Source organism: Dunckerocampus dactyliophorus, chromosome 5 (genome assembly GCF_027744805.1).
Source record: "Dunckerocampus dactyliophorus isolate RoL2022-P2 chromosome 5, RoL_Ddac_1.1, whole genome shotgun sequence".
Lineage (NCBI taxonomy): Eukaryota > Metazoa > Chordata > Actinopteri > Syngnathiformes > Syngnathidae > Dunckerocampus > Dunckerocampus dactyliophorus.
Genome location: NC_072823.1, coordinates 31,175,394 through 31,202,498, shown reverse-complemented (window position 1 = coordinate 31,202,498; position 27,105 = coordinate 31,175,394). Strand labels below are relative to the sequence as shown.

The 27,105-nt window shown below is 45.0% G+C and overlaps 2 protein-coding genes across 12 annotated transcripts in view; one reads left to right on the top strand and one right to left on the bottom strand.

Moving 5' to 3' along the window:
- The window catches only part of LOC129181298 (hyaluronidase-4), a 56,492-nt gene that overhangs the window by 22,503 nt on the left and 6,884 nt on the right, over positions 1-27,105 (bottom strand). Inside the window, exons 1-2 of one of the 3 annotated variants that reach the window (XM_054776328.1) lie at positions 6,344-6,630; positions 1,541-2,530 (exon numbers count right to left, since the gene is read on the bottom strand). In XM_054776328.1, coding sequence (XP_054632303.1) covers positions 1,541-2,497 — 957 coding nt within the window. In that variant the 5' untranslated portion in view covers positions 2,498-2,530; positions 6,344-6,630. Of the gene's footprint in view, positions 1-1,540; positions 2,531-3,662; positions 4,360-6,343; positions 6,631-27,105 lie in introns of those variants that run through there. The other 2 variants (XM_054776330.1, XM_054776331.1) reach the window with 2 other exon arrangements.
- LOC129181299 (reticulocyte-binding protein homolog 2a-like) lies at positions 519-26,745 on the top strand. 9 transcript variants are annotated; one of them, XM_054776332.1, is made up of 16 exons: positions 528-658; positions 827-996; positions 21,176-21,432; positions 21,526-21,597; positions 21,970-22,068; positions 22,152-22,232; positions 22,313-22,396; positions 22,477-22,560; positions 22,641-22,724; positions 22,805-22,888; positions 22,969-23,049; positions 23,130-23,213; positions 23,294-23,362; positions 25,451-25,487; positions 25,552-25,668; positions 25,772-26,745. In XM_054776332.1, exons 2-16 carry the CDS (start codon positions 990-992, stop codon positions 26,038-26,040), a joined length of 1,509 nt encoding a protein of 502 aa, XP_054632307.1. In that variant the 5' UTR covers positions 528-658; positions 827-989; the 3' UTR covers positions 26,041-26,745. The 9 variants fall into 9 exon arrangements, with proteins under 9 accessions (XP_054632310.1, XP_054632311.1, XP_054632308.1 ...); XM_054776335.1 differs by lacking the exon at positions 22,969-23,049 and having other exon boundaries at positions 519-996; XM_054776336.1 differs by lacking the exon at positions 23,130-23,213 and having other exon boundaries at positions 519-996.

Below are 27,105 nucleotides of genomic sequence, written 5' to 3'. Positions count from 1 at the left end.
TACTCATTAGTTCCTCATTATTTCTTCTTTAGTTCCCCAGTCACTACTGTACTCATTAATTCCTCATTATTTCTTCATTAGTTCCTCAGTCACTACTGTACTCATTAGTTCCTCATTATTTCTTCTTTAATTCCCCAGTCACTACTGTACTCATTAGTTCCTCATTAGTTCTTCATTAGTTCCTCAGGCACCACTCTAAATTTGTGTGCCTTAGTCATTTTGGATGATGGGCAAAATTGTTTCAAACTAACCAGTTGGGTCTGCATAGTGTTTATGACATGTTGCTTCATGACAACACTAACTACGGTTAAAACAACGGGCCGATTATCACGAGTCGCCATCCAGCCAAGCGACAAGCAGTATTCGTGTGTGTTTAATTTTGTGCCCGTGCATGTCATTGTGCACATGCTGGTTTGTGACGCAATCCCAGAAAGTTGAAAAATGTTTAACTTTTCATCGCCCATGAGGGAGTTTCATTGATCGACCAATGAGCGCAGAGGAGGCTGTTCAGTGCTCTTTTGTAGGTAAACATGCAGGGAGAAAAATACTAGCCGTGTCAGATATCCTGGAGCTATTTGACTTTCTAACGAAAAAATAGAGCTATATAGAAAAAAGCAGTGGCATGGGAACTTGTTGGCGTCAGGTAACAACATGTCAGGTAAGTTTACATGAACGTGACATCGACAGGCGGATTGATGCAGCGTCTGCAGTCATGCGGACTCTGCGTCGGTCCGTAGTGGTAAAGAGGGAGCTGAGCTGAAAAGCAAAGCTATCAATTTACCGGCCCATCTACTTTCCTACCCTCACCTATTGTCATGAGTTTCAGGTAATGACCGAAAGGACAAGACTGTGGGTACGAGCAGATGAAACGAGTTTTCACCTTTGGATCCGCCAGGAGGAGCCAGACGAAGTGGCCGGGGAGAGGGAAGTCTGGGCATCCCTGCTTAGGCTGCTGCCCCCGCCACCCGACCTCGGATAAGCCGTAGAAAATGGATGGTAAGTTAACATTAATTTACACGGACATTTATGTAAGTTTGTCTCCAGTACTAGCAAGAGTACCCGCTCAACACTGGCCGCTTTTCCACCAGCCAATCAAAAGCTTGGGATACTCATAATTCACACTGTATGTAAGCGCGTCGCTCACCGGTGTAGTTGCCACATCCGCTCATCACCTCCCGTGTGCAGGGTTTGCTACGCATTGGCGATGAGTTTCGCCAGTCATTTGTCGCCTCCCGTGTGTGCAGCCCATCAACTGCGTGACATTTTAGCATGTAAGGTGCCAATGAATTCAATAGAGGACGAAAATGGAGGACGTCTTCTTCCTGTTTTGGAAGTGCACACTCCCTGTCCACCCCTTTTGTTCCCCGACGACTGTGCTTGGTAGACCAGTTTTACAGGTACTAAAAAGTGGTGCCGATAGTTATTTTGATAATCTTCCAAACTTTTTGACGGTGAGTCATTCCCAAAAACTCAAACCTGCTTTGGGGTAACTGACTGAAATGATGTCAAATCAGGTGAACGGTCAATGGCGGCATCTTACAGTGGTGAGGAATGTGAGCGCCTCATCGCGGTACCCCAGCCTCAGGTAGACGTATGTGGGCAGGTCGTAGTCCTTGGAGGTGAGCGAGGCCACGCGCAGTGCCTCTCTCACCCTGTGGCGTGAGAAATGGAGGTTGCTGACGCTGTTGGTGTGACTCTTCCTGATGGCGATGGAGGGGAAGAGCGCTGTACTGCTGTTCCACAGCCAGCGTAGCTCGTCGTTCCTCAGGCTCTCCAGCAGGGGGCACAGGCCCGTGTAGTTCTCCTCATGGAGGTTGTAGTTGTGGCAGTCAGGGTAGAGGTAGAACCCCCAGAGGCCGTTGGGGCGGAGCCGCGTCCCCAGCTGGATGGTCCTCTGCATGAACGCCTGGGCGCTCTTCTCGAAGCGGCGCCGTGCCAGCTCTTCCACCTGCGCCGTTGTCACGTTGATGTACGCCTTGGTGGTCAGCTCGCGAGACTTCCGCCGGTAGATGTCCTTCTTGTGCCAGTTGCGGTTCCACTGAGGGCGCCAGAACTCCCAGTCGATGACGGCCAAGCCACGAAAGTCCTCTGTGGGAATGAAGTGCTTGATGTCCTGGTACGCCTTGAACAGGTGCATGTCCAGGCTGCAGTTCTGCGGCACGCCACCATGCACGGCAGCGCCCTGCGGCGTGTAGCGGGGGTAGTAACCAAGCCGGTTGGCGTAGAAGATGGTGACGTTCTGGCCCGTCCAGTCAGAGCGCGGGCTGCCGTGGATGTGGAAGATGCGGTCCAGGTTTGCGGTGACGTTGTACTTGATGGCGCACATGTCCAGGGGGGCGTTCCAGGCGGCGATGAAGGGCTTGCGGCCAGTCAGAGGCAGCTTGGCAGGTTTCTGGCCAAAGGCGGTGTGGAAGAGCAGCAGGAGCCATGAGAAGGTGAGGGTGACCGGAACCACGTGCTGGCAGGAGGATGTCCCGCTCGCCGGCCCCGCGGGCATCCTGATGATCAGGTACAGGGGCTGTCAATCATCCTGAGGAGAAAATTACTGGAATGAAAATTTACAGTTACGTCACCTTTACAACATTCTCACGATGCAGGACGAGACTTTTGATGATGACAATCTGCTGCAAAGATTTGAATAGCAGTCGGGAATGTCTGCAGACAAAAACACTCCAGTCTGCTCAAACTCATTTGAATGAGCTTCTTTGTTTCTGCTCTATGGTTTCTCTTCAAGAATTTATGGCAGCCAAAGCTGGAAGACTCTCCGCTATTTTACTGCAAGCTAGAATTCTGTACAATACTACTTCAAAGGTATCGGGGGAAAGGCTGATTCCATGAGACGTTGGACAAGAGTCCTAATTGTCCCTGAATCTGAGTTCCACTTTGGACAACTGTTACGCATGTTTTCAGAGGTCACAGTGAGGAAGTCACGTGACATCCACAGAGTGCGACCGCAGCCGAAGCCCCAATGACAGACGCTCCCGCCAAGTGTCTCGTTGTGGTTTGCTGCATCATAGGCGCCGCGGTGCAGTCCAAACATGTCGCACCGTGGCAGACACACATCAACCTGCAAGCGCGATGAAACAGGGAGTCTAAAATTCACACCGGATGTGAACAGGTCACGTGACCACGAGGAAGTAGTCTGGGAAGTTCTAAGTGTGGACTGTTAGATTTGACTAGAAACAGATCATAGAAATATTGTACAATTAAACAATGCATGCACCCTAACTTGACAGGTTGCCTGGCAACCTTATCAAACTTGCTGCTGTTTGCACATGTAGAAAGCACACACCCACACCCTTGATGGACACAAGCTGGAGTTAGATGGAGACGCACAGCCAAAGACCGATCCACTCAGGAAAGAGTACCGCCTCAAGAGTAGCATAACAAGGTAGGCACTTCCTTGTTCGGGACCTTCTGGCTTCCTCCGTGATGGGCAGAGGTCCAGCGCTGTACTTTTCTGACATCTTCCACACAATTTCTTCACAAAAAAATTTTAAATACAGAAAAGTGTGTTCGATCGACCTCTTCTTGGGATAAACCAACTTGAAAGTTTCACGACCCTCCTTAATTGTTCTCTTGTGGACATTTAAGACAGTGCATGATATGCTGCTGCCTCGCTGAAACCAAGTATACAAAAAAAATAACATACTGTTTCCAACCTGAGGAAAGACGGCTTGCCTTTCGTTGGAATTGAACCCACGCCAGCAGCACAAAAGTCAGCTTTGCGAACCACTACACCACCAAAGACTCCCTCCTGCAGATACCATTCCCACCGTCTGGAAGTGATTAGCAAAAGCTTGTTGATGCTTGTGGTTCTTGTGGTTCCTGTCCTTCATCAAATTCACCAAAGGGAGACGCCGTCTGATTGTCTCCGCTGGAAAATGTTGTGAATCTGAGCCGCAGTCGCCAAGAAGGTTTGGCTCGTGTTCTCGCCAGGTTTGAATTGGAATGTTCTTTGTGACGATGAAGCACCCATCATCTTTCATTGCACAAGGAAGACAAGTGCTTAAGCTGTTCTTTTAACAGCACAGGAACATGAAGACAGGGAACGCCCACAATTTGGATGGGACAAATTTAGATTGAACATTTTTGGTCAGCGACACATTTGGCTTGATGTTTGGAATTCAAGCTGAAGCCCCGATAGCATGCCAAAGAGTGGAAGCCAAAAAAAACAGATTCCCTCAAACGCACCATCTGTTGCGTAAACACGCTCCAGCGTCACGCCTCACTCGTTGGACGCTCACTGAGGGACGGTACCTGCACTAATCCAAAATACACTGTGTGAACAAAAGTATTGGAACACCTCCAGTAGGTAAAAAATGACGGATAGGTGGGCTCGTTCCGTCTTTTTCTAAAACAGCTTCCACTCGTATTGGAAGACTTTGGGCCAGAATTTGGATTGTGTCCATTTGTGATTTTTCGGCTTGTTCGACCACACCAAACTCCTCCAAGCATGCCTTTGTGAACTTGGAACATAAAAGGCTCTTCCCCAAAGTGTTCCCACAAAGTGAACGAGTGGACGCTACTATCAGCCCTACTAGCGTCCACTCATACCTGGCGGCCCTACTGGCGTCTACTAGTACCTGGCAGCCCGACTGGTGGCCCTATACTAGCGTTTATTTGTACCTGGCGGCCCTACTATCAGCCCTACTAGCGTCCACTCGTACCTGGTGTCCCTACTGGCGTCTACTTGTACCTGGCGGCTTTACTATCAGCCCTACTAGCGTCCACTCGTACCTGGCGTCCCTACTGGCGTCTACTAGTACCTGGTGGCCCTACTGGCGCCTACTGGTACCTGGCAGGGCTACTGGTGGCCCTACTGGCGTCTACTAGTACCTGGTGGCCCTACTGGCGTCTACTAGTACCTGGCAGCCCTACTAGTATCTACTGGTACCTGGTATAAAAGTAGCTCACAAGTTTACTATGTCTTATAAGTCTTATTTTCTCTTGTTATGTCTACTATATTGGGTAATAGGAGTGTAAAGGTGACTATAGGGGTGTTATTTCATGTCTAGAGGGCTCTAATAATGTTAAGAAGCGTATGTAGAATATTATAAACGGGTTTTTTGTCATTTGCAGCCTGCGGCTGTTTTTTTTTCAGCTCCTCAGCACATTCTAAAAATATCATTTAACAAGAAAACTAAAAAAAACAACAGCAAACATGGAAAAATCAGCAGTCATTTTACAAGAATAAACTCAAGACTAATAAGAGAAAAAAGTTGTCATTTTATGAGAATAACGTAAATTATGAGGAAAAATAACGTCATTTTAATCGTGAAAAGTTGAAATGTTACAGGAAAAAAGGTGTCATTTTTGTTATGTAATGTTATGAGAAACAAAACAAGGAAGAAAGTTTTCATTTTTGGAACGCTTTGTAGTGGAGAATAAAGTCAAAATATGGGAATAAAGTCATCATTACGAGATGAAAATTTACATGGGCAGGACTCAAGAATAGCATAACAAGGCAGGCACTTGCTAATTTAACAAGAAAAAGGTTGTAAAAAAAAAAGGAAGAAATTGAAAAAACAGCTCCAATTTCACGAGAATAAAGCCAAGATATTAAAAGGGAAAAAGTCGTATTCTAACGAGGAAAAGTTGCAATTTTACCAGCATAAAGTACAAAAATATTCAGAGGAAATATAATATTATGATAACCCAAGCAAAATAACGTTGCCATTTTTGGAAAATTAGGTTGTGTAAATAACGTAAATAAAGTTGAAATATTTTGAAAAGAAAATTTGCAAGGATTATTTAAATATTTGGGGGAAAAAAAGCAGCAAAAATGGGGGAAGAGTGAAGTTGATATAGATAACAGGCTTTTACGCCAGTATGACAAAGCTGAGGTGCACGTTTTTCTTGAAATAGACCGGATATAACTCTTTCGCACAGCTCTTTATAAGGGGCGGGGTACACCCTGGACTGGTTGCCAGCTATCACTATGTCCCTCATCGATTGATCAAGAGCGGCGTCCCAATAGTTGATCCTCCGGGATGCTGAGCGGCCATCATCTCTTTGGACCAAAGCGTTCCAGCAACTTTTTTGTTTGCGCTTGTGAGAGTTGTAAGAGAAAAGAACAATGACCCAGGTCCTGGTGTTGGCTCCCTCGCCAGCCTGTGTCGTGACTTTTTACAAGCGCTAAATGGAGTTCTTACGAGTTGCGGCTGAAACCCAGATTGGATTGTAAAAATCTCACCTCCACCGAGTGCCGGTTTTTAAACGCACGGACCGGGTTAGCCAACATTCCTGGCAACAAACTTGTACCGTGACAGAAGATAAACAACACAATAAACAAAGTACGGACATGCAAGCGGCGTGTGTTCTCCCCAGTGAACCAGCTCACCTGGCGATGACGCTGCATGGGGTCCAACCTCGGGGGGGGGCTCAGCACGGGGGGGTCATGTCAGCCCAAACTCACGCAGTCTCCCAGCCACATTCACTGTGTGAAAGACAAGCCCCGCCGTGCCGACTTTTATACCGTCTGGGGGAGAGAGGGAGGAGAGGAGCGCCGCAACACAGAGATTACAACACAGGGACGGGGGGCGAGCGACACAGACACACAGTGGAGCGAGAGAGAGAGAGAGAGAGAGAGGAAAGCTTTGAAATCCTGAGTTGAGCTCCTCGCAAGGATGATCCTCTGTCGAGGACTCAGTATCAAAACACTACATCACGTGCACACACCCCATAGGACATTGGTAGTTCCCGCTCCAACAACTGGGGGCGGGACGCTAGCAGTCAATGGTATTGTTTTGATCTTCTTTTTTTGGTGGTGGGGGGGGGCGAGATTTGTTAGTTAGCAGGATAGCTTGTTCAGGTGCTTTTAAGTGAACCCTTTCAATCCCATCCATGATGTTAGCTTGTTCAGCTAGCAATGCTACGATGCTAGCTGTAGTCTAACGACATAATGAGCATTCATTTGATTCGCAGCTTGAATTTACCTTGAAGCAGGGGTCTCAAACTCGTCACATTTTGCGGCTTGCCACTTGTCTTCAAAGATGACTGTAATACGGCCTGCGACAAGCCAACGTTACTCGAAGGATGCACACACAAGAATACACGGAACTAAGAGTAAGTGAGTCACTTCAAAAATGTGGGAAAAAAATTCCACCCCTTTTCTCTTCCGCTTATCTTCATTAGGGTCACGGGTAAGCTGGAGCCTATACCATCTGAATGCAGCAAATTATAAACTGTGAAATGATTTATTTGATTCAGCTTATTACTGTATAAAGATATTGTTGTCATTGTGAGCCATGTATCGCGTGTCGTATCGTGAGGTATCCCGAGATTCCCAGCTCTACTCCCAATGCTCGATGCGGCCCAGCCTCACTAGGCTCTACCTCCAGCAGCCCCCAGGTAAATTGTGTTTGAGACCCCTGCCATAAAGTATTAGAGCCACATAAAAAAAACTAATTTTAAATTGGAGATTACGAGAATAAAGTTGTAAATTTACGACTTTTTTTCTCAGAAATGTATTATTATTATTATTATTATTATTCTCGTAAACTTGCGAGAACACAAACCTTTGGCCTTGGTCGCAGGTAATGTTTACTTATTACTTATGTTTCTCCTAAATTTGTGACTTTATTCTTAAAAAAAAAAACATTTTGAAAAAACTTATGAGAATAAAGAAGAAACACCTGTGGCCTTGGTGGCAGGTAATATCATGACTTATTTTTCTTGCAAATGTAGAACTTTTTCTCGTTAATTAAGAAAACTTACATTGTTTATTTCAAAAAAGTCGTACATTTATGAGAAAAAAAACCTTTGGCCTTGGTCAAAAATAATATTATGACTTTTTTTCTCATGCAGTAAATTTACAACTTTTTTTCTTGTAAATTTATGAGAATAAAAGTCGTACATTTGCGAGAACAAAATCCTTTGGTTGTGGTTAAAGTTAATATCATGACTTCTTTTTCTCGTGAATTTAGAACTTTTTCTCATTAATTTTGAAAAAATGTGATGCTTTATTTCAAAAAAGTCGGACGTTTATGAGGAAAAAAACCCTTTGGCCTTGGTCAAAAGTTTTACATTATGACTTTTATTCTCGTAAATTTAGGAAACATTTTGAAAAAACTACAAGAAAAAAGTTGTAAATTTCCGACTTTATTCTCGTCATCTCAGATGATTGTTTTTTTTGGTTGTGGCCCTAATACTCCGTCCTATGAATTATTTCATAGGACAAAATAAAAATAATGACGCAAGCCTCCCGTTTTTCCTGGCTCCGGGCCGACCAATGGGGAGCTCCCACAGCTGGGGATGGTGCCCCCGGCCGGGATTTCAACCTGCGCCAACTGCAAGGAAAGCAGCGGTATGCAGCATTCTTGTCAAAGCCTAATCTGTCTGGTGTGGATTTATTCTCCTGGTGCCAACCAAACCAAGCAAAACTGCAGTGATGCTGACCTTCCTGAACTCCGGTGTTGTTGTGACTTTGAGGTTGTTCATGTTTCCTGAGGACATTTCTACAAGTATGCGAGGAAAGGAGCCAGTCCCGTTGGCGGAACAAAGCAAACACACGCAGACATTGTGGAGTTTATTGTGAGAAGACGCATGAAAGAATGTCTCTGAAGAGCAGAAAAAGATGTTATTTCGAGTGCGCTTCGTGTCCACTTTTAAGTCAAGCAGTCAGACAAGATGTATGCAGCAGACCACATTCTGTACATCTACTCATTGTGGGCGCCACTTCTGCAGCGTGTCGGGCGCTCAGCCTCGTTATGTCGGAGCCAAAAAGGCAGAGTGCACGCGCGCGCGCACTCGGCCGCAGCGGAATTTTTGCGGCGAACCAGCAAAGACAAAAGTCTCGACCCCTCAGTGCGACTCTGGAAGGATGAAACATTTCATCACAGGACGTCTTTCACGTCCTGTGAAAGATGAGGGGTGGGCGGTAAGGGGAGGGGAGGGTTACGTGTGATGACAAATGCAGATTTATTTGTTTCCACCCCAGCTGGCGCCTCTCGCTCCCTGACAGTGCTGCCATTGCAACATATGGCTCACGTTACGAGAGCTGCTGCTGCTTTGACGGCCTCGTCAGGAAGCGGCGCTCGGTCCAGCGTTTCGCTCCACGCAAATTGAGTTTGCACACGCAAGAGTAAGAAGTGAAATGTCGGCGAAGGTGGTGTAGAGGTCCCGGCACAAAGCGGACACCACGGCTCGGTTTCCTGTTTAGAGGATCTTCCGGGCGTGTTATCAAACATCACGAGCAAGGAAGCGTGTTGACGCTTTTATCTGCTGCACAATCGGTATCAGGTTTTCTGTTGTTTTATAGCAAGAGATGTACAATGTACGTACTGTAAATACTTATATTTACAAATACAGTAAATATATTACACATTTATAGCCAGCAATTATAAATACAGTATGAAGTATTAAGTATTTAAAAGTAGCTTCCAGCTTTGCTATGTCTTATATGTCTTATTCTCTCTTATTATGTCTACTATATTGAGTAGCAGGAGTGTAAAGGTGACTATTGAAGGATTCCCTGATCCTTGTGGGTGTCGAAGTCGGAGGAGAAATACTACATGAGACTTTCTGAGCAAGCCATAGATATATTTATTCCTGACAAACAAACCTAATACAATCGGAGCTCCGGGCCTAGCGTCTTTCCCTATAGGCCTACACAGAGGTTGGTCTTAATACAGGGTCAGACAGGAAGAGCACAGCTAACTATCCCTGCCCGGCCTTTATACATTTGTAGATGCAAATGCATGTTGATCCTCAGCCAATGGGAGAAGACAGCGCCCGTCACTGTAGATGTTGGAGAGCCAATCAGATGCCGCTGAAGGTGTGGTGTTGTAGTCCCCGAGGACCAATTAGATGTCTCTGGAGGTGTGGTGTTGTAGTCCCTGAGGACCAATCAGCAAAGTGGGGTGGCACCCGCCGATGTGAGAAGTGGGCCTTTGTTCGTTGTGAAGGTCAACCAGCTGCTGTAAGCAGGATGTTGCTGTAGTTTGAGTACTCTCCTTGAGCTGCTTATCAGTTGTGAGGTATGTGTAGATGAGGTAATGAGCACAGGCCATGAGAACACTATGTGTTTTGTGTGACTACCTGTATAAAATGGATGTGAGCGGCTTAGCAGATTAATATGCATATAATAAGAACACAAATGAGATATAAAACCCTTCACTATAGGGGTGTTGTTTTATGCGTAGAGGGCTCTAATAATGTCAAAAAGCATATTTACAAGATCGTAAGCAGGTTTTTATGTCTTATATGTCCTATTGTATATCTTATATGACTACAATATTGGGTTACAGGAGTGTAAAGGTGAGTATAGGGGTGTTATTTCACATCTAGAGCACTCTAATAATGGTTAAAAAATAGAATATTTAAAAGGTCATTAACAGGTGTTTTTTTTATTGTATGTCTTATTTTCTCTTATTATGTCTACTGTATTGGGTAATGGGAGTGTAAAGGTGACTACAGGGATGTTATTTCACGTCTAGAGCGCGCTAAAATGTAAAAAAATATATATTTAAAAGGTCATTAACAGGTGTTTCATATCTTATGTTTTATTTTCTCTTATTATGTCTTCTACAAGAGTGTCCAAACTTTTTCCAGCGAGGGCCACATGCTGAAAAATGAAAGGATACAAGGGCCACTTTGATGTTTTGGAAAGCAACACACTGAGATATGCTAAGAAGCTACATGTAGCTCAGGAAAAAACTGCATTTCACCTTTGTAATACAAGTGAAATGCTACTAAATAATGATGTTTTATCGATAATAATACCAATTAATTCTTGTCAAATTGGCACTTCTATTCTTCATTTGAATGTGACTCATATTTTGACTTTATTCCTCAATCATTACAGCTGTTTTTAACATTTCTGCTGATTTTTAAAATTTTCCAACTATTTCCTTTCAGCTTTCCTTAAATTTTCTTCTCGCAATTAGAACTTTATATCTTTTTAAAAAAATAATGTATTTTATCTTTATTTCAACATTGTTACTTGAAATGATATTTTTCCTCATTTTCAAGTTTATTCTCAAATTTTTTCAAATTAAAAATCGATTTTTTTCTTCGTAATGTTTTGACTTTACTCTGGGAAAAATTCCTGCTGTTGTTATTTTTTTTGTATAATTTTCCAAAAATGTCAACTTCTTCTGTCCTGATATTTTGACTTTATTCCCATGTTATACATTTTCCCCCAACCTAAGTTTCCACAAATTGCAACTTTGTTTCTCGTTTTTGATGTTAAAAAAATCTTTACTATTTCAACGTCATGCTGCTAATATGACATTTTTCCTTGACTTAAAAAAAAAAACGATACTTCTTGAGAGTTTTTTTCCTTGCTAGATTACAACTCTTCTCTTAATATTTGGACTTTTCATTGATTTTCCCACTTTTGCTGCTGCTGTTGTTGTTTTTTTAAGTTTCCTTGTTAGATTACATTTTTAGACTGTGCTGCGGGCCGCACTTTGGACACCGCTGGTCTACTATATTGAGTAACAGGAGTGACTATAGGCGTGTTATTTCACGTCTAGGGGGCTCTAATAACGTTAAGCGTGTTTAGAAGGTTGTAAACAGGTTTTCTATGAGTAATAGGAGTGTAAAGGTGAATATAGGGGTTTTATTTCATATCTCGAGGGCGATAATGATGTGAAAGTGTATTTAGACGGTTGTGAATGGGATTTATTTGCCGTATTACATGTAACAATAATTAATCATGAATAACCAATTCATTTTATTTTTACAATATGCAGGAGGGCAATAAAAAAATGGACTGCAGGCTGAGAAAGGCCCTCCTGCGGCACTTTGGACACCCCTGTTGTAAAGAAACATGACACACATGCACACCAACTCTTCCGAAGAGGCTTTGCCTGCATGCATGTGAGTGTGCGGGGGCGTGCGTGAGCTGGAAGGTGCTTGGCACTGCTGTCCTTCCATAGAGAGGAACATCCAGCAGGGTTTGGGGGTTTTTTTTGACAAGAGCGAGTCACAAATGCATGAAAAATATTTTGATGGTCTGCCGAATGAACGAATAATAGATTGTACATCCAAGCTGGAGTTCACTTCCTGTTGTGCGGAAAGGACGCTCACGGAAAGAGCTGTTTTAAACATTTTGCGACACCTGAACGTAGCTTGTGATTACAACTGTGCAAGTGAGTGCTGAGATTTCTGCCTTAATTCGGACCAGCGAGTGGACTGAACTCACCAAAACAAACGTGTCGTAGGAACCGACAGCCGTTATAGGCAAGCTGTCAAGCTAGCCGCGGCTTTGAATCGACGGCTGCTCACGAAGCCAGACTCTTAAAACATCTTGGAGTCTTCTAGAGGAAGGAAGGACTGGTGAGAGACACAAACTCGCTGTTATAACGAATATGAAACACCAAAGGCAGTGTAAAACAAGCTAACGGCTAATTGGCAACACTCGAGATGGTGTTGCTCAGCAACCGCAATAATGCCAAAGATAAAAGAGAGAAGAAGCGGATCTCGCGGTGGCTCGAGCAGTTCAGGCGGAAGCACTGTGGATTCGGTGAAAAGCATAGAAGGTGCCGGTTCTGTACCCGCCCCCAGTCGTCGATATCGGGATGTGCGAGTTTTGTACCCACCCCTCCGCCGCCGAGACCTGACGACGAGTACATGCTCTATTGGAAGCGTCAACTGAGCAGTCATGTTGATGCACAAATGGGGAAAGCTATGAAGTCACAAGAGATCGCGGAATAGCAAGAAAATAGCGTAGTGCAAATGCTACTGAAACCTGACAAGAAGCTGGAGCACATTGAGGAGAAGGTAATGAAGCTGGATCCCATGCAAAAAAAAAAAAACAACAAAACATGGGCTCCTTAATGGAGAAGGTCCAGGACTTGACGGATGAAGTTCATAGTCTGAGAGAGGAGAACAAGGAACTCCAGGAAAGTAATGCAGCACTGGGAGCCACTCTCAAAAAAAAAGAGTCTGAAGAAAAAGACAAAATCACCGAGCAACTGAATATCACCATAGATGACATGGATCAGAACACGCGTATGAATGATGTGGTCGTGACGGGGCTTCGGATCAAACCTGGGTCCTATGCCAGACCAAATGGATGTCGCCTCAACAGAGCAGCACGTTGGTGGCGGTGGTGGCTAAAATGCGTACAGAGGAGAGCGTCACAAAGAAGGGAGAGTGTCTACAGCGCAAAAGACGTGGATGAAGCATATGATCACTTTCTATGCACTTGTATGGAGCTCTACTAGAAGAACTGTCGCTGGCAAGAAAAGTCCAAGAGGCAAAAGAAAAACAACCAGCCACGGATGACAAAAGGACGAACAAAAACGCCTGTAAGAAGAAGTATACATTATACAGGAAATACAGGAAGTATAAGACTTATAAATAAGCTGACGACAATCTTGAGAGTGTGCAAGAATGAATATTATAGTCGTTTACTAGATAAGAATAAAAATAAGATGAGAGCAGCTTGGGGCATCTTAAATAGTGTTATATAGTGGGAAACACTAACAAGGATGATATGAATGAGCTGCTTGAAATGTTGAACGATTATTTAGGAAATATTGGACCTAAACTGGAAGAAGACATTCCAAAACTCTGGACAATGGAGGAATGGAGTGAAACCATAGATAGGAATCTCATTTCCATGTTTCTCACTGTTGAAACTAAAAAGGAAATCACTCACATTGTTAAAATTTCAAAGCAAAACCATCAACTGATTGTAATGGAATGGAAATGGAAACAATGAAAAGGCTCATCAATGAGATTGTAGAAGCGTTAACACAGATTAGTGACTTATCATTTCAGACTGGAACATTTCCTAACTAAATGGAAATAGCTAAAGTGGTTCCAATTTAAAAAATTGGAGATAAACACCAATTTACAAATTACCGACCAGTTTCCTTGTTACCCACATTTTCTAAAATAATGGAGAGGCTATTTCATAACAGGTTGGACAAATGTATTAATACGAATGAATGACTAGCAGGTAGTCAATACACATACAGAGCTAACATTTCAACTTCTATGGCACTGATGGAAATCACTACTGCTATGGACAACAGAAGATGCGCAGCTGCAGTATTCATGGATCTGACAAAAGCCTTCCATACAATTCATCACAATATTTGAACAACAAAGTTAGAAAGGTACGGAATAAGGGGATTAGTTTTGAATTGGGTTAAAAGCTACCCAGCAAACAGGAAAATTTGTAAAGCTAGGAGAATACACATCTGGGAGTTTATACACCACGTGTGGAGTACCCCAGGGGTCCATACTGGGACCAAAACTGTTCAATTTGTATATCAACGGAATTTGTAAAGTAACAAAGGATTTAAAGTTGGTATTATTCGTGGATGATACTACAGCTTTTTGTTCTGGTGAAAGCACACAAGAACTCATTAAAAAGGTCAAGGATGAAATGGTCATATTAAAGTCATGGTTTGACAGGAACAGATTATCCCTGAACTTAAGTGGAACTAAAATAATGCTATTTGGAAATAGCAGAAGGATGCGTACGACCGAATACAAATAGACAGTGGATATTAAAAGAGTGAAAGAAAATACATTTCTGGGGATCATAATAGATGAAAAAATGAGTTGGAAATCTCATAAAAAATATACAACAAAAGGTGGTGAGAAACACTTCAGTTTTGAATCAAAAATGTGTTCATGATCAAAAATCCCTCCACACTCTTTACTGTTCCTTAGTATGACCATATCTAACTTATTGTGTGGCGATACGGGGCAATCATTATCAACGCAATCTTCACTCACTCAATGTAGTGCAAAAAAAATGGGTGGGGCTCATTCGTCATGAGAACATGCAAGCCCTTTAGTTTTAAAATCCCACTTATTCAAATGTGATGATTTAGTACATTTTCAAACGGCTAAAATAATGCATGAAGTTAACAGTAACTTGTTACCCAAAAGCGTCATCCATTATTTCTCCATAAGAAGGGAGAAATATGATCTTAGAGGAAAACGAAAGGCTGAAAAGCCGCAGCATTTCGGACGGATTGAGCAAAGACTTCAAACAATGTACCGAGATGAGCACATTCCAAAAACAACGTCTTGATGATGACACTGATTGCTCTGTCAAGCTTGTTTTTATGATTACACTGATTATTATGTGGAATAATGACAGTGAAAGCGAAAGATCAACACAAGGATGGCGGACTGCCGGGACAGGCGCTGTGTTGGGACGTGACCTCACTCTGCACTCACTTGACCTTGCCGAAATATTGCGACTGCTTGGACTTATTTGTGATGATCCATGCGGCGGATGAATCCCATGACTCCTTCCTCCATTAGATGTGTCAGCTCTGGAATCAAACTCATGAAGACCATCCTCGAAGCTCCCAGGTCAAACATGAAACAGTCTCATGCCACGGCTGAGAAGGACACGCCATGGCGGACATTGAGTGGGAAAAAAAGGTTCTCCTCTCATTCCGTGTGGATGTGGTAGGTTTTTGGCTCTTTTGTCCTTCTTCTCCACTCTGTTTGCAACACTTTAAGTGCACATATATTTAAAAGGTGCGCGAGTGGGTGAGCGTGTAATTGTCACTGAAAATGCATGAAAGGAGAGGGGCCCCCACCTCCACCGCCCAGTCTTGCACACCCCTCCTTGAATCACCACCTTATCGTGGTGGAGGGGTTTGTGTGCCCGAGTGATCCTAGGAGCTATGTTGTCTGGGGCTATATGCCCCTGGTAGGGTCTCCCAAGGCAAACAGGTCCTGGGTGACGGGCCAGACCAAGAGTGATTCAGAAGACCCGTATGAATAAACACACGAGGAGAGACTGCACCTCGCCCGGAAGTGGGATACCGGGGCCTCACCCTGGAGCCAGGCCTGGGGGAGGGGCTCGCAGGCGAGCGTCTGGTGGTCGGGCTTTCACCCGTGGGACCCGGCCGGGCTCAGCCCGAGGAAGCCCCACGGGATCTCCCCCCCGTAGACCATCCATGCTCGATAGGACTATGCGGGGGCAAGCATAAGGGTCCGGTGCATTGCGTTTTGGGTGGCGGCCGAGGGCGGGCACCTAGGCGACCTGGTCTTCGGCGGCCAAATCTGGTTCTTGGGACATGGAACGTCACTTCTCTGGCGGGGAAGGAGCCCGAACTTGTGAGAGAGGTTGAGACATTCCGACTAGATATAGTCGGACTCACCTCGACCCACAGTTTGGGTTCTGGATCCAAACTCCTCGAGAGGGGCTGGACCTTGTTCTACTCTGGAGTTGCTGCAGGGGAGAGGCGGCGAGCTGGTGTGGGCTTATTAATAGCCCCCCGGCTCAGTGCCTCTGTGTTGGACTCATCCCCGGTGAACGAGAGGGTCATTTCCCTACGCCTTCGGGTTGGGGAAAGGGTCCTGACTGTCGTTTGTGCGTACGTGCCAAACGGCAGTTCAGAGTACCCAGCCTTCCTAGAGTCCATCAGAGGGGTGCTGGAGAGCACCCCAACGGGTGACTCTGTCGTTTTACTGGGAGACTTCAATGCCCATGTGGGCAAGGACAGTGTGACCTGGAGGGGCGTGATTGGGAGGAACGGCCTCCCCGATCTGAACCCGTGCGGTGTGATGTTGTTGGACTTCTGTGCGAACCACAGTTTGTCCATCACAAACACCATGTTCCAGCATAAGGATGTCCATAAGTGCACATGGCACCAGGACACCCTAGGCCGCAGGTCTATGATCGACTTTGTAGTCGTATCATCAGACCTGCGTCCGCATGTTTTGGACACACGGGTAAAGAGAGGGGCTGAGCTGTCAACTGATCACCACCTGGTGATGAGTTGGATTAGATGGCAGGGGAGGATGCCGGACAGACCCGGGAGACCCAAACGTGTAGTGAGGGTGTGCTGGGAACGTTTGGCAGAGTCTCCTGTTCGTCGAGTCTTCAGCTCTCACCTCCGGCAGAGCTTCTCCTGCGTCCCGGGGGAGGACGAGGATATCGAGTCCGAATGGGCTCTATTCCGTGCCTCCATTGCTGAGGCAGCTGATCGGAGCTGCGGCCGCAAGGTGGTCGGTGCCAGTCGTGGCGGCAAGCCCCGAACCCGATGGTGGACACCAGAGGTCAGGGCTGCCGTCAAGCTGAAGAAGGAGTCCTATCGAGCATGGATGGCTTGTGGGACTCCTGAAGCAGCTGACAGGTACCGGCAGGCCAAACGGCACGCGGCTTCGGCGGTGGTCGAGGCAAAAACTCGGGTGTGGGAGGAGTTTGGTGAGGCCATGGAACACGACTTTCGGTCGGCCTCGAAGAGGTTCTGGCAAACCGTCCGGCGCCTCAGAAAGGGGAAGCAGTGCCCGGTCCACACTGTTTACAGTGGGGACGGGAGCCTGCTGACCTCGACTGAGGATATAGTTGGGCGGTGGAAGGAATACTTTGAGGCCCTTCTCAATCCCACTGACATACCTTCCATAGAGGAAGCAGAGCCTGAGCACACGAACGCAGACAGTTCCATCACCGTGGCTGAGGTATCTGGGGTAGTCAAAATGCTCCCCAGTGGCAAAGCTCCGGGGGTGGACGAGTTTCGCCCTGAATTCCTCAAGGCTCTGGATGTTGCGGGACTGTCTTGGCTGACACGTCTCTTCAACATTGCGTGGAAGTCGGGAACAGTACCTCTGGATTGGCAGACTGGGGTGGTGGTCCCCCTTTTCAAGAAGGGTGACCGGAGGGTGTGTTCCAACTATAGGGGGATCACACTCCTGAGGCTCGCTGGGAAAGTCTATTCCAGGGTGCTGGAGAGAAGAATACGACCGTTAATCGAACCTCGGCTACAGGAGGTGCAATGTGGTTTTCGTCCTGGTCGCGGAACACTGGAGCAGCTCTACACCCTTGCAAGGGTCCTGGAGGGTACTTGGGAGTACCCTCTACATGTGCTTTGTGGACCTGGAAAAGGCCGTGGACCGTGTCCCTCGCGGTGTCCTGTGGGGGGTGCTCCGGGAGTATGGGATTGGTGGCGCGCTACTACGTGCCATTCGGTCCTTGTACAACCGGAGCAGGAGCCTGGTTCGCATTGCCAGTAGTGAGTCAAGCCTGTTTCCGGTGAACGTTGGCCTCCGCCAAGGCTGCCCTTTGTCACCGATTCTGTTCATAATTTTCATGGACAGAATTTCTAGGCGCAGCCAAGGTGTTGAGAGAGTCCAGTTTGGGGGCACTAGGATCTCATCCCTGCTATTTGCAGACGATGTGGTCCTGATGGCCTCATCGGGCTGTGACCTGCAGCGTTTACTGGGACGGTTTGCATCTGAGTGTGAAGCTTCTGGGATGAGACTCAGCACCTCCAAATCCGAGGCCATGGTTCTCAGTCGGAAAAGGGTGGATTGCTCCCTCCGGGTTGGGAATGAGGTCCTGCCCCAGGTGGAGGAGTTCAAGTATCTCGGGGTCTTGTTCACGAGTGAGGGAAGGTTGGAGCGTGAGGTCGATAGGCGGATCGGCGCAGCGTCTGCAGTAATGCGGTCGCTGTACTGGACCGTCGTGGTGAAGAGAGAGCTGAGCCGGAAGGCAAAGCTCTCAATTTACCGTTCGATCTATGTTCCCACCCTCACTTATGGTCATGAGCTTTGGGTCATGACCGAAAGAACGAGATCGTGGATCCAAGCGGCTGAAATGAGTTTTCTTCGTAGGGTAGCGGGGAAGACCCAGGGGAAGACCCAGGACACGCTGGAGGGATTATGTCTCACAGCTGGCCTGGGAACGCCTTGGTGTCCTCCCGGTGGAGCTGGAGGAGGTGGTCGGGGACCGGGAAGTCTGGGCTTCCCTACTGAGACTGCTGCCCCTGCAACCCGGACCCGGATAAGCGGAGGAAAATGGAATGGAATGGAATGGAAAGTCTTGCACACATCCAGACATACCTGTACACACGTACACATGCACACTCACAGTACACACGTACTTCCCCACATTTACGTACTCACAGAGTTAACCAGGCTGTTATGTTATGTTGTTGCTTTTATTACAGCGATGGTGATGTCGGCAATATGATGATAGTTTTTACAATGATTTGCATTACAGTTCTTGTCATTGTGATCACTATCATAGTTCATCATTTCATGACTACTATTATGTGTGACTGTTTCAATGCAGTATTGTCATTGTGGTTGTTGATATTATTCTGTCCTTTCCGTCAGGGTCTTTATAGTCGTCACAGACATTTGCTGATGTAGTTCTGTTTGTTTCTGTTCTTCTTATTGTTGTCACAAATGTTGTTGCTGCTGTTGTCCTTGTCTCTGTTCTTTTTTGTTGTACCCCTCTTATCCCCCCCCCCCCCTTCTGCTCCGGTCCGGTCGCTCCAAATTTGCATCATAACAAGCATCTAAGTCAAATAAATTCTGTATAACAGGGGAAGCGTATCTCACACTTTTCCCTGGCAGAGTAAATCTGTTGAGCACGTGAGGGCATTTAGATCTACAATTCTATCTGCCTTAAAGGCTGGACAGGACAAAAAAAAAGGACTATAGGGGTATTATTTCACGCCCAGAGGACTCAAATAATGTTCATAAAAAGCCTGTTTACAATGTTGTAAATGAAATTTTTTCTCTTTTATAAATGTCTACTACGTTAGTAATAGGGGTGTAAAGGTGACTATAGGGGTGTTATTTCATGTCAAGGGCTCTAATAATGTTCAGTGTATTTAGAAGGTTGTAAACAGGTTTACTATGTCTTATTTCCTCGTATGTCTACTATATTGGGTAATAGGAATGTAAAGTTGACTATAGGGGTGTTATTACATGTCTAGAGGGCTCTAATAATGTTAAAAAGTGCATTTAGAAGGTCCTAAACATTTTTTTAATGTCTTACATGTCTTATTTTCTCTTTTAATGTCTACTACATTGGTAATCGGAGTGTAAGGTGTTATTTCATGTCGAGGCAGCCTATGTCAAGAAGTAATCCCTCCTTTCATCAAATACTCAGCTAGCTGATTCTGCAGAAGCAGGGACAAAGATGAGAATAAAACTGGTCAGTGCCGTACAAGGATGTGGAGGGCTGGCTTTGCCGTGGGCCCCCAAGTGCTGCTGGATATTACATATAATATGCTTGCTGTGGACTGTTTTCATTCACTTTGCACGGTGGCTTGGGAATGACCTGGAAACATCTTGTTCATAAACACCAGACGCCATCGCTAATAGGATTAAAGCTGATGATGATAATGATGCCCCATGACACGTCCCCTTTATGACTTTTATGACTGTGATGCGTCCCTTTCATACCTTTTAAATGACTCTATGACATGCTTGATATAAAGAATACACGTTGGCTGGTTGTGAGCTGCAGGAGAAGCAGACACACACAAGCAATTGGAAGCAGCAGAGAAGTCCTCACAGCCAACTGGTAAGTCTGAACTGGTGTTGCTGAGAAAATACGCTGTTGACGGGAACAAGCTGCACATCTGCCAGTGAATGGAGTACCCCACTGACTTTTTGGAAAACTGTTCCGATTTGACATAGGACATGATTAAAGTCATGGTACGAGACCATTTACAAGATTTTGAAGAAAAACAGCAGAAGTCAACAGAACAGCTGCAATTTCACAAGACTAAAGTCCAAATAATACTGTTATTTATTATGTATTATTCTGATTCTTATAGAAAACATGACATGGAATGCAGGAAGTGAACAACAGGTACTGTACTAGGTGTGGAATAGATGGGGGGTAGGATTAAATTAGCTTTGCTTCTTCCTGCTCCTTTTGGACATGTGGAACTATGAAAGGATGATTCATGGGATGTATTCCATTGGAACCTTCATGTTCAAATAAACTAAACCAAACCAAAATATTAGGAGAAACATTCCAAACAGCTCTTATTTTCCAGACCAGAGTTGGCCAGTTTCATGTGTGATGGGCCACATGGACCTCACTGGACTGTTCAGAGAAAAAAGTTGCAATTTTACGAGAATAAACTGATGAGAAAAGCATGTCATTTTATGAGAAGCAAACTGCAGGTTGGTTATAAAAGAATAAAGTCAAATCTTCTGGCAGTGAAGTCATGATCTTACTATTGACAAAGATCATTGTTTGGGGACCAAAAAAGAGCTTGTTCACTTAAAGCAGATATACAGTATATAGAACTCCTTAGCATCAACACATCAAAGCGGCCCTTGCATCCTTTGAACGTTCCCTATGTGGGCCTCGCTGCAAAACGTTGGGACCCAATACTTCTGACTGACTGAGCACTAAAGTGTTTAGCCTGAGTGGTAATTCCATATTCTCCCTCATTGATTATGGACTGGAAATAACTTACTGATCAGTTCCCAGATCACAGAAGAACTTGCGACATGCAGAGGAAGCTGAAAGGCCCACACGCCCGCAAGAAGAAGCCACAAAATCCCGTCCACCCGGGCTTCTTCTTGGTCACTCCGCTCATCTTGATCGCCGTGGCGACGGCGTGGCCTAACCTGTCTTGGCCGTGGGACTCCGCCGCCGCGGCACAAAGCACCCAGGCCACTGATACCCCAGAACAAAACCTCCTGCAGCAACTGACAACAATGAAACAGGACATGGATGAGTTGAAGGTAAGACCACACATGGCTGCTTCATGTGCATGCACGGTACTGACCCCAGAACACTCATGGCTGCTTCATGTGCATGCACGGTACTGACCCCAGACCCTCTTGAAGAAACTGGTGACACGTGTGGATGAGCTTGATGAAACAGCAGCAGCTATCGTCCACATTGAGGTAAAAACACACCTAGATACTGTCTGTGTAGGCTCTCAGTCGTACAGGAGTTGTCCAGTGAGGGAAAGGCTTCTTGAGACGTCATCTGTACTTCTGTGAAGAAGGTGTCGGACGTTTCGCTCCTCATCCGAAGAGCTTTGTCAGCGAACCAACAAGTGCTGGTAGCCTAAGCCTTCAATACAGTAAGAGTGGGCGGAATTGGTGTGCCAATGCCCTCCTCCTATTGGTTCCTTACACTAAGACTGGGAGGAGTTGGTTTAATCCTCTCCTTCCATTAGCACCTCCGTAGTTGGGTATGAACACCTGGATACTATTTTTACACTCGTGGACAAGCGAGTGCTGAGTATTTATTCAAAGCGTGTCTTTGTGCAGAATGTGACCCGTACGGTTGAAACACAAGCAGCAACCATGCAGAATCTGAACACACTTGTGGAGAAGATTGATGGAGTAGCAAAAATTGCGCAAGTTGAGGTAAAAAGACCACAGCAGGATACCTAATTAGCATAAAGAGACGCTGCTTTGAGTCGAGTGACCCACAACATGTTCACCTGCAGGTTCTGACGACACGTGTGGACGCTCTTGAAAGAGAGAAAACGGAGCAAGTGAAAAAGGAGGAGAAAACGGAGCAAGTGACGGTAAGAACACACCTGGATGCTTAATTTGCATAAAGAGACGCTGCTTTGAGTCGAGTGACCCACAACATGTTCACCTGCAGGTTCTGACGACACGTGTGGACGCTCTTGAAAGAGAGAAAACGGAGCAAGTGAAAAAGGAGAAGGAGAAAACGGAGCAAGTGACGGTAAGAACACACCTGGATGCTTAATTAGCATAAAGAGACGCTGCTTTGAGTCGAGTGACCCACAACATGTTCACCTGCAGGTTCTGACGACACGTGTGGACGCTCTTGAAAGAGAGAAAACGGAGCAAGTGAAAAAGGAGAAGGAGAAAACGGAGCAAGTGACGGTAAGAACACACCTGGATGCTTAATTAGCATAAAGAGACGCTGCTTTGAGTCGAGTGACCCACAACATGTTCACCTGCAGGTTCTGACGACACGTGTGGACGCTCTTGAAAGAGAGAAAACGGAGCAAGTGAAAAAGGAGAAGGAGAAAACGGAGCAAGTGACGGTAAGAACACACCTGGATGCTTAATTTGCATAAAGAGACGCTGCTTTGAGTCGAGTGACCCACAACATGTTCACCTGCAGGTTCTGACGACACGTGTGGACGCTCTTGAAAGAGAGAAAACGGAGCAAGTGAAAAAGGAGAAGGAGAAAACGGAGCAAGTGACGGTAAGAACACACCTGGATGCTTAATTTGCATAAAGAGACGCTGCTTTGAGTCGAGTGACCCACAACATGTTCACCTGCAGGTTCTGACGACACGTGTGGACGCTCTTGAAAGAGAGAAAACGGAGCAAGTGAAAAAGGAGGAGAAAACGGAGCAAGTGACGGTAAGAACACACCTGGATGCTTAATTAGCATAAAGAGACGCTGCTTTGAGTCGAGTGACCCACAACATGTTCACCTGCAGGTTCTGACGACACGTGTGGACGCTCTTGAAAGAGAGAAAACGGAGCAAGTGAAAAAGGAGAAGGAGAAAACGGAGCAAGTGACGGTAAGAACACACCTGGATGCTTAATTAGCATAAAGAGACGCTGCTTTGAGTCGAGTGACCCACAACATGTTCACCTGCAGGTTCTGACGACACGTGTGGACGCTCTTGAAAAAGAGAAAACCGAGCAAGTGAAAAAGGAGCAAGTGACGGTAAGAACACACCTGGATGCTTAATTTGCATAGAGACGCTGCTTGAGCAGAGTGACCCACAACACCTGCACAATGTGACCATATTTGGGATATTTAGTTGCCAGAGTTATCTACTGTGGTGTGAAAGTGTTTGCCTCCTTGCTGATTTCTTATTTTTTGCATGTTTGTCACTTAAATGTTTCAGATCACCAAACAAATGTAAATATTAGTCAGTGACAACACAACTGAGCGCAGTTTTTGTCTGAAAGGAGAAAACAAATCCAAAGCTGCATGTTCCTGTGTGAAAGTGATGGCCCCCTAAAGCTAATAAGTGGTTGGGCCCCCCTTAGCAGCAACAACTGCAATCAAGCGTTTGTGATAACTTGTGTCGTGCCACAGCATCTCAATAGGATTCAGGTCAGGACTTGGACTAGACCACTCCAAAGTCTTCATCCATTCAGAGGTGGACTTGCTGGTGTGTTTTGGATCATTGTCCTGCTGCAGAACCCAAGTTGCTTTCAGCTTGAGGTCACCAACAGATGGCGAACATTCTCATGCTTCCATTTATCACAGCAAGTCTTCCAGGTCCTGAAGACCATCACACTACCACCACCGTGTTTTACTGTTGCTATGATGTTCTTTTTCCTTCTTATGGAGTCATGAACACTGACCTTAACTGAGGCAAGCGAGGCCTGCAGTTCTTCGGATGTTGTTGTGGGGTCTTTTGTGTTGAGTTGTGTTGTCATTGGCTAATATTTCAGTTGTTGATCTGAACCAAAAGTGTGACCAAACATGCAAAATAAATCAGGAAGGGGCAAACACTAACACCACTGTACATTGAAAGAAAAAGTGCAACTTGGCTTTTATTGTATTTCAATTTTCTGCATACACTCCTGATGAAAATCTTAGGACCAGTTGAAAATGTGCTAGATTTTGCATTTTGCTCATTTGGATCTTATGAGCATTATGGAACAAAAAAGTCAGGTGGTAGACCCACTTTTTGTCTCACTCCCCCTTGTTTTGCATATCGGAGCTCTACTTAAAACCTCATTAAGATCCAAATGTGCAAAATGATCATTCTAGCATGTTTTCAACTAAGATTTTGATCAGGAGCGTATTTCCACCCATCATTTTTGGACTTACTCCCACACAGCTTGAATTCAAATCGATGCTTACTGTTGTTGTAAAATTGGAGTTGGAAAAGGGTATTCTCTTGACTTGACTTTAATTTCTGATAGTTATTCTGGAATTTGACCCAATTTTTGCAAAAATTACAGCTTTTGTTTTGTTATAAAACATTGGTAATTAATTTCAACGACTAAAATGAGATTTTTCCTCATTACAATTTTATTGTCTTAAAATGACAGCATTTGGCATAATATTTGGACTTTATTTTCATTTTCCGCAACCTAATTTTCCAAAAATTTCAGCTTTGTTTGCTTTATTTCGTAATGTCACAAAATGTTTTCAATGACATCCAATTTTTACAAATATTTGATTAAAATTCTAGGCTTGTTGACATCCACAGCGAATTGTACAAGTTTCCTCATAATCCGAGTTTATTCCCATCAAATGTTAGTATTTTGTTGCAATATGACTCTTTTCTTTTCATATTTGGACTTTATTCTCATAAAATTGTGTTTTTTTCCATTGTTGCCGTTCCCATCATATTTTCTTTCCACATCCTAATTTTCCTAAAATTACATCTTTTTGTTTCATATTAAAACTGTAAAAAGAAAACAATATTTCAACTTGATGCTTCTAAAAAGACTATTTTTGATCATATTGTGAGCTAATCCTTGTCAAATTAGTTTTCATGATGGAGCCCAACCTAATTTTCCAAAAATGACAATTTAGTTTTTTTTTCCTACAACTTACTATTAAGTATGATCAATATTACAATATTTGAACTTTATGCTGCTAAAATGTTATTTTTCCTCATATTACAACATTCTTGTTGAATTCCGACCTTTTCTTCCTCGTTTTTCTTCACCATTTTTCCATTTTTGGTGGGGTTGTCCCCGAACGGCCCCCTGGCCGCACTTTGGACACCCCTGACATGCATGGACGGTACTTGAGCACAGTGACCCACGACATGTCCTCTTGCAGGGTCTGACCACCCGTGTGACGACGCTGGAAGCGGCAGGTAGGTCAGAAAGACGAAAGGTACCCTTGACCTTTGACCTGACCCCTGATGTGTCATCTTGCAGCCAGTCGGGTGGCGTTCTCAGCAATGATCAAAGATAATAATGAATTCAAGAGTGGGGAGAAGGTGATCTTCTCTGAAGTGTGGACCAACGTGGGTGACGACTATGACGAGAGCACAGGTACGATGTCATGGCTAACTAGCATAGCATTTCTAGATAGCACGTTAGCATTTTGAATAGCACCACTGGGGGGCGCTAACAAAGGTGTGATTGTCCCCTGCAGGCATTTTCAAAGCACGCATTGGGGGCCTCTACTTCTTCACCGTCACCATCCACACGCATGGGGGGGACATAGAGCTCCATGTGTATAAGAATGAGGAGCAGATGACCTACATGTATAACCCCACTAAAGGATATCACGGCAGTGAGACCAACAGCTTGGTGATGCAACTGAAGATTGGAGACATCGTGTATGTCAAGGCTGATGATTACAGAGTCAAGAGCAACACCTTACAAAGCATGTTCAGCGGCTTCCTCATCCATCGCATGTAAACTAGATGGAGGTGAGCGCATTCATCCATGATATTATCGATACCAGGGTGGTATCGGTATGGGATGGATGCTAGCAGGATGAGATGGCGAGATGAGTTTTCTTTATTCAATAATCCGTGTGGCTTTTCATGTGTGTAATATTCTACATGTTTGGTATCATTGATATCGGCTGGTCTGATCCAGTTGTCTACTGATACTTGAACGGCACGTGTCAGGATTGCTTTTTCAACAGCTGCCATAGGCTGACGACACTTCCCGCGTACGCTAACGTTGACTATTTGCGTGTACTTCTCCTACCTAACCCCTAGAAAGGGACTGTTTGCAAGCGTCGCTAGAGGGCGCTAACGAGTATTTTGCTGGTGACATGCTAGCCGTGGGTGATGTCAAACAGTCCCTTTAAATGTTGATGTATTTCTACATCACAGCGGAAACGTGAGTTCATTCCAGAAGGTCTCGACTCCCAACCGAAGCCATTTCAACACAGGAAAGTTTTTGCTGATGACATCATAGACGGGCGACGTAGCTGACCTCCCCGGTTGCTTGTCAGCAAGCGCACGATGCTCACACGGATGTTTAGTGATCATGAAGTGTGCCGTATTGTACGCAAACCGAGGCTACATTTTGGATGAAACACGCTGACGTTCTGCTTTTTGACTTTGATGAGAATGTTTACATGCTACTGAATGTTTGGATTTCCTTCAATAAATCAATAAAGTTTAGCACGTTTGGCAAGACTGGTTTGTCAATGCTTACCTCAGCTGGAAGACATTGATTTCACAAACATGACTTGATTAGCGCTAAGATGTCTTTTTAATGGCCTTACCAAGTAGGATGTCAGGTGGGGTACATGCTGGCTGTCTACACGTGTCAAGGAGATTGAATAACAAACCAGGAAGTGTGGCTTGTAGCACAATGCTATCAAATCTAAGCAACCAGTTTTTGAATGTCTTCTACACTGGGTTAAAGGTGACTATAGGGGTGTTATTTCATGTCTAGAGGGCTCTAATGTTAAAAGTGTGTTTAGAAGGTCGCAAAAATAACCAAATTTTACAATGAGAATTTTTT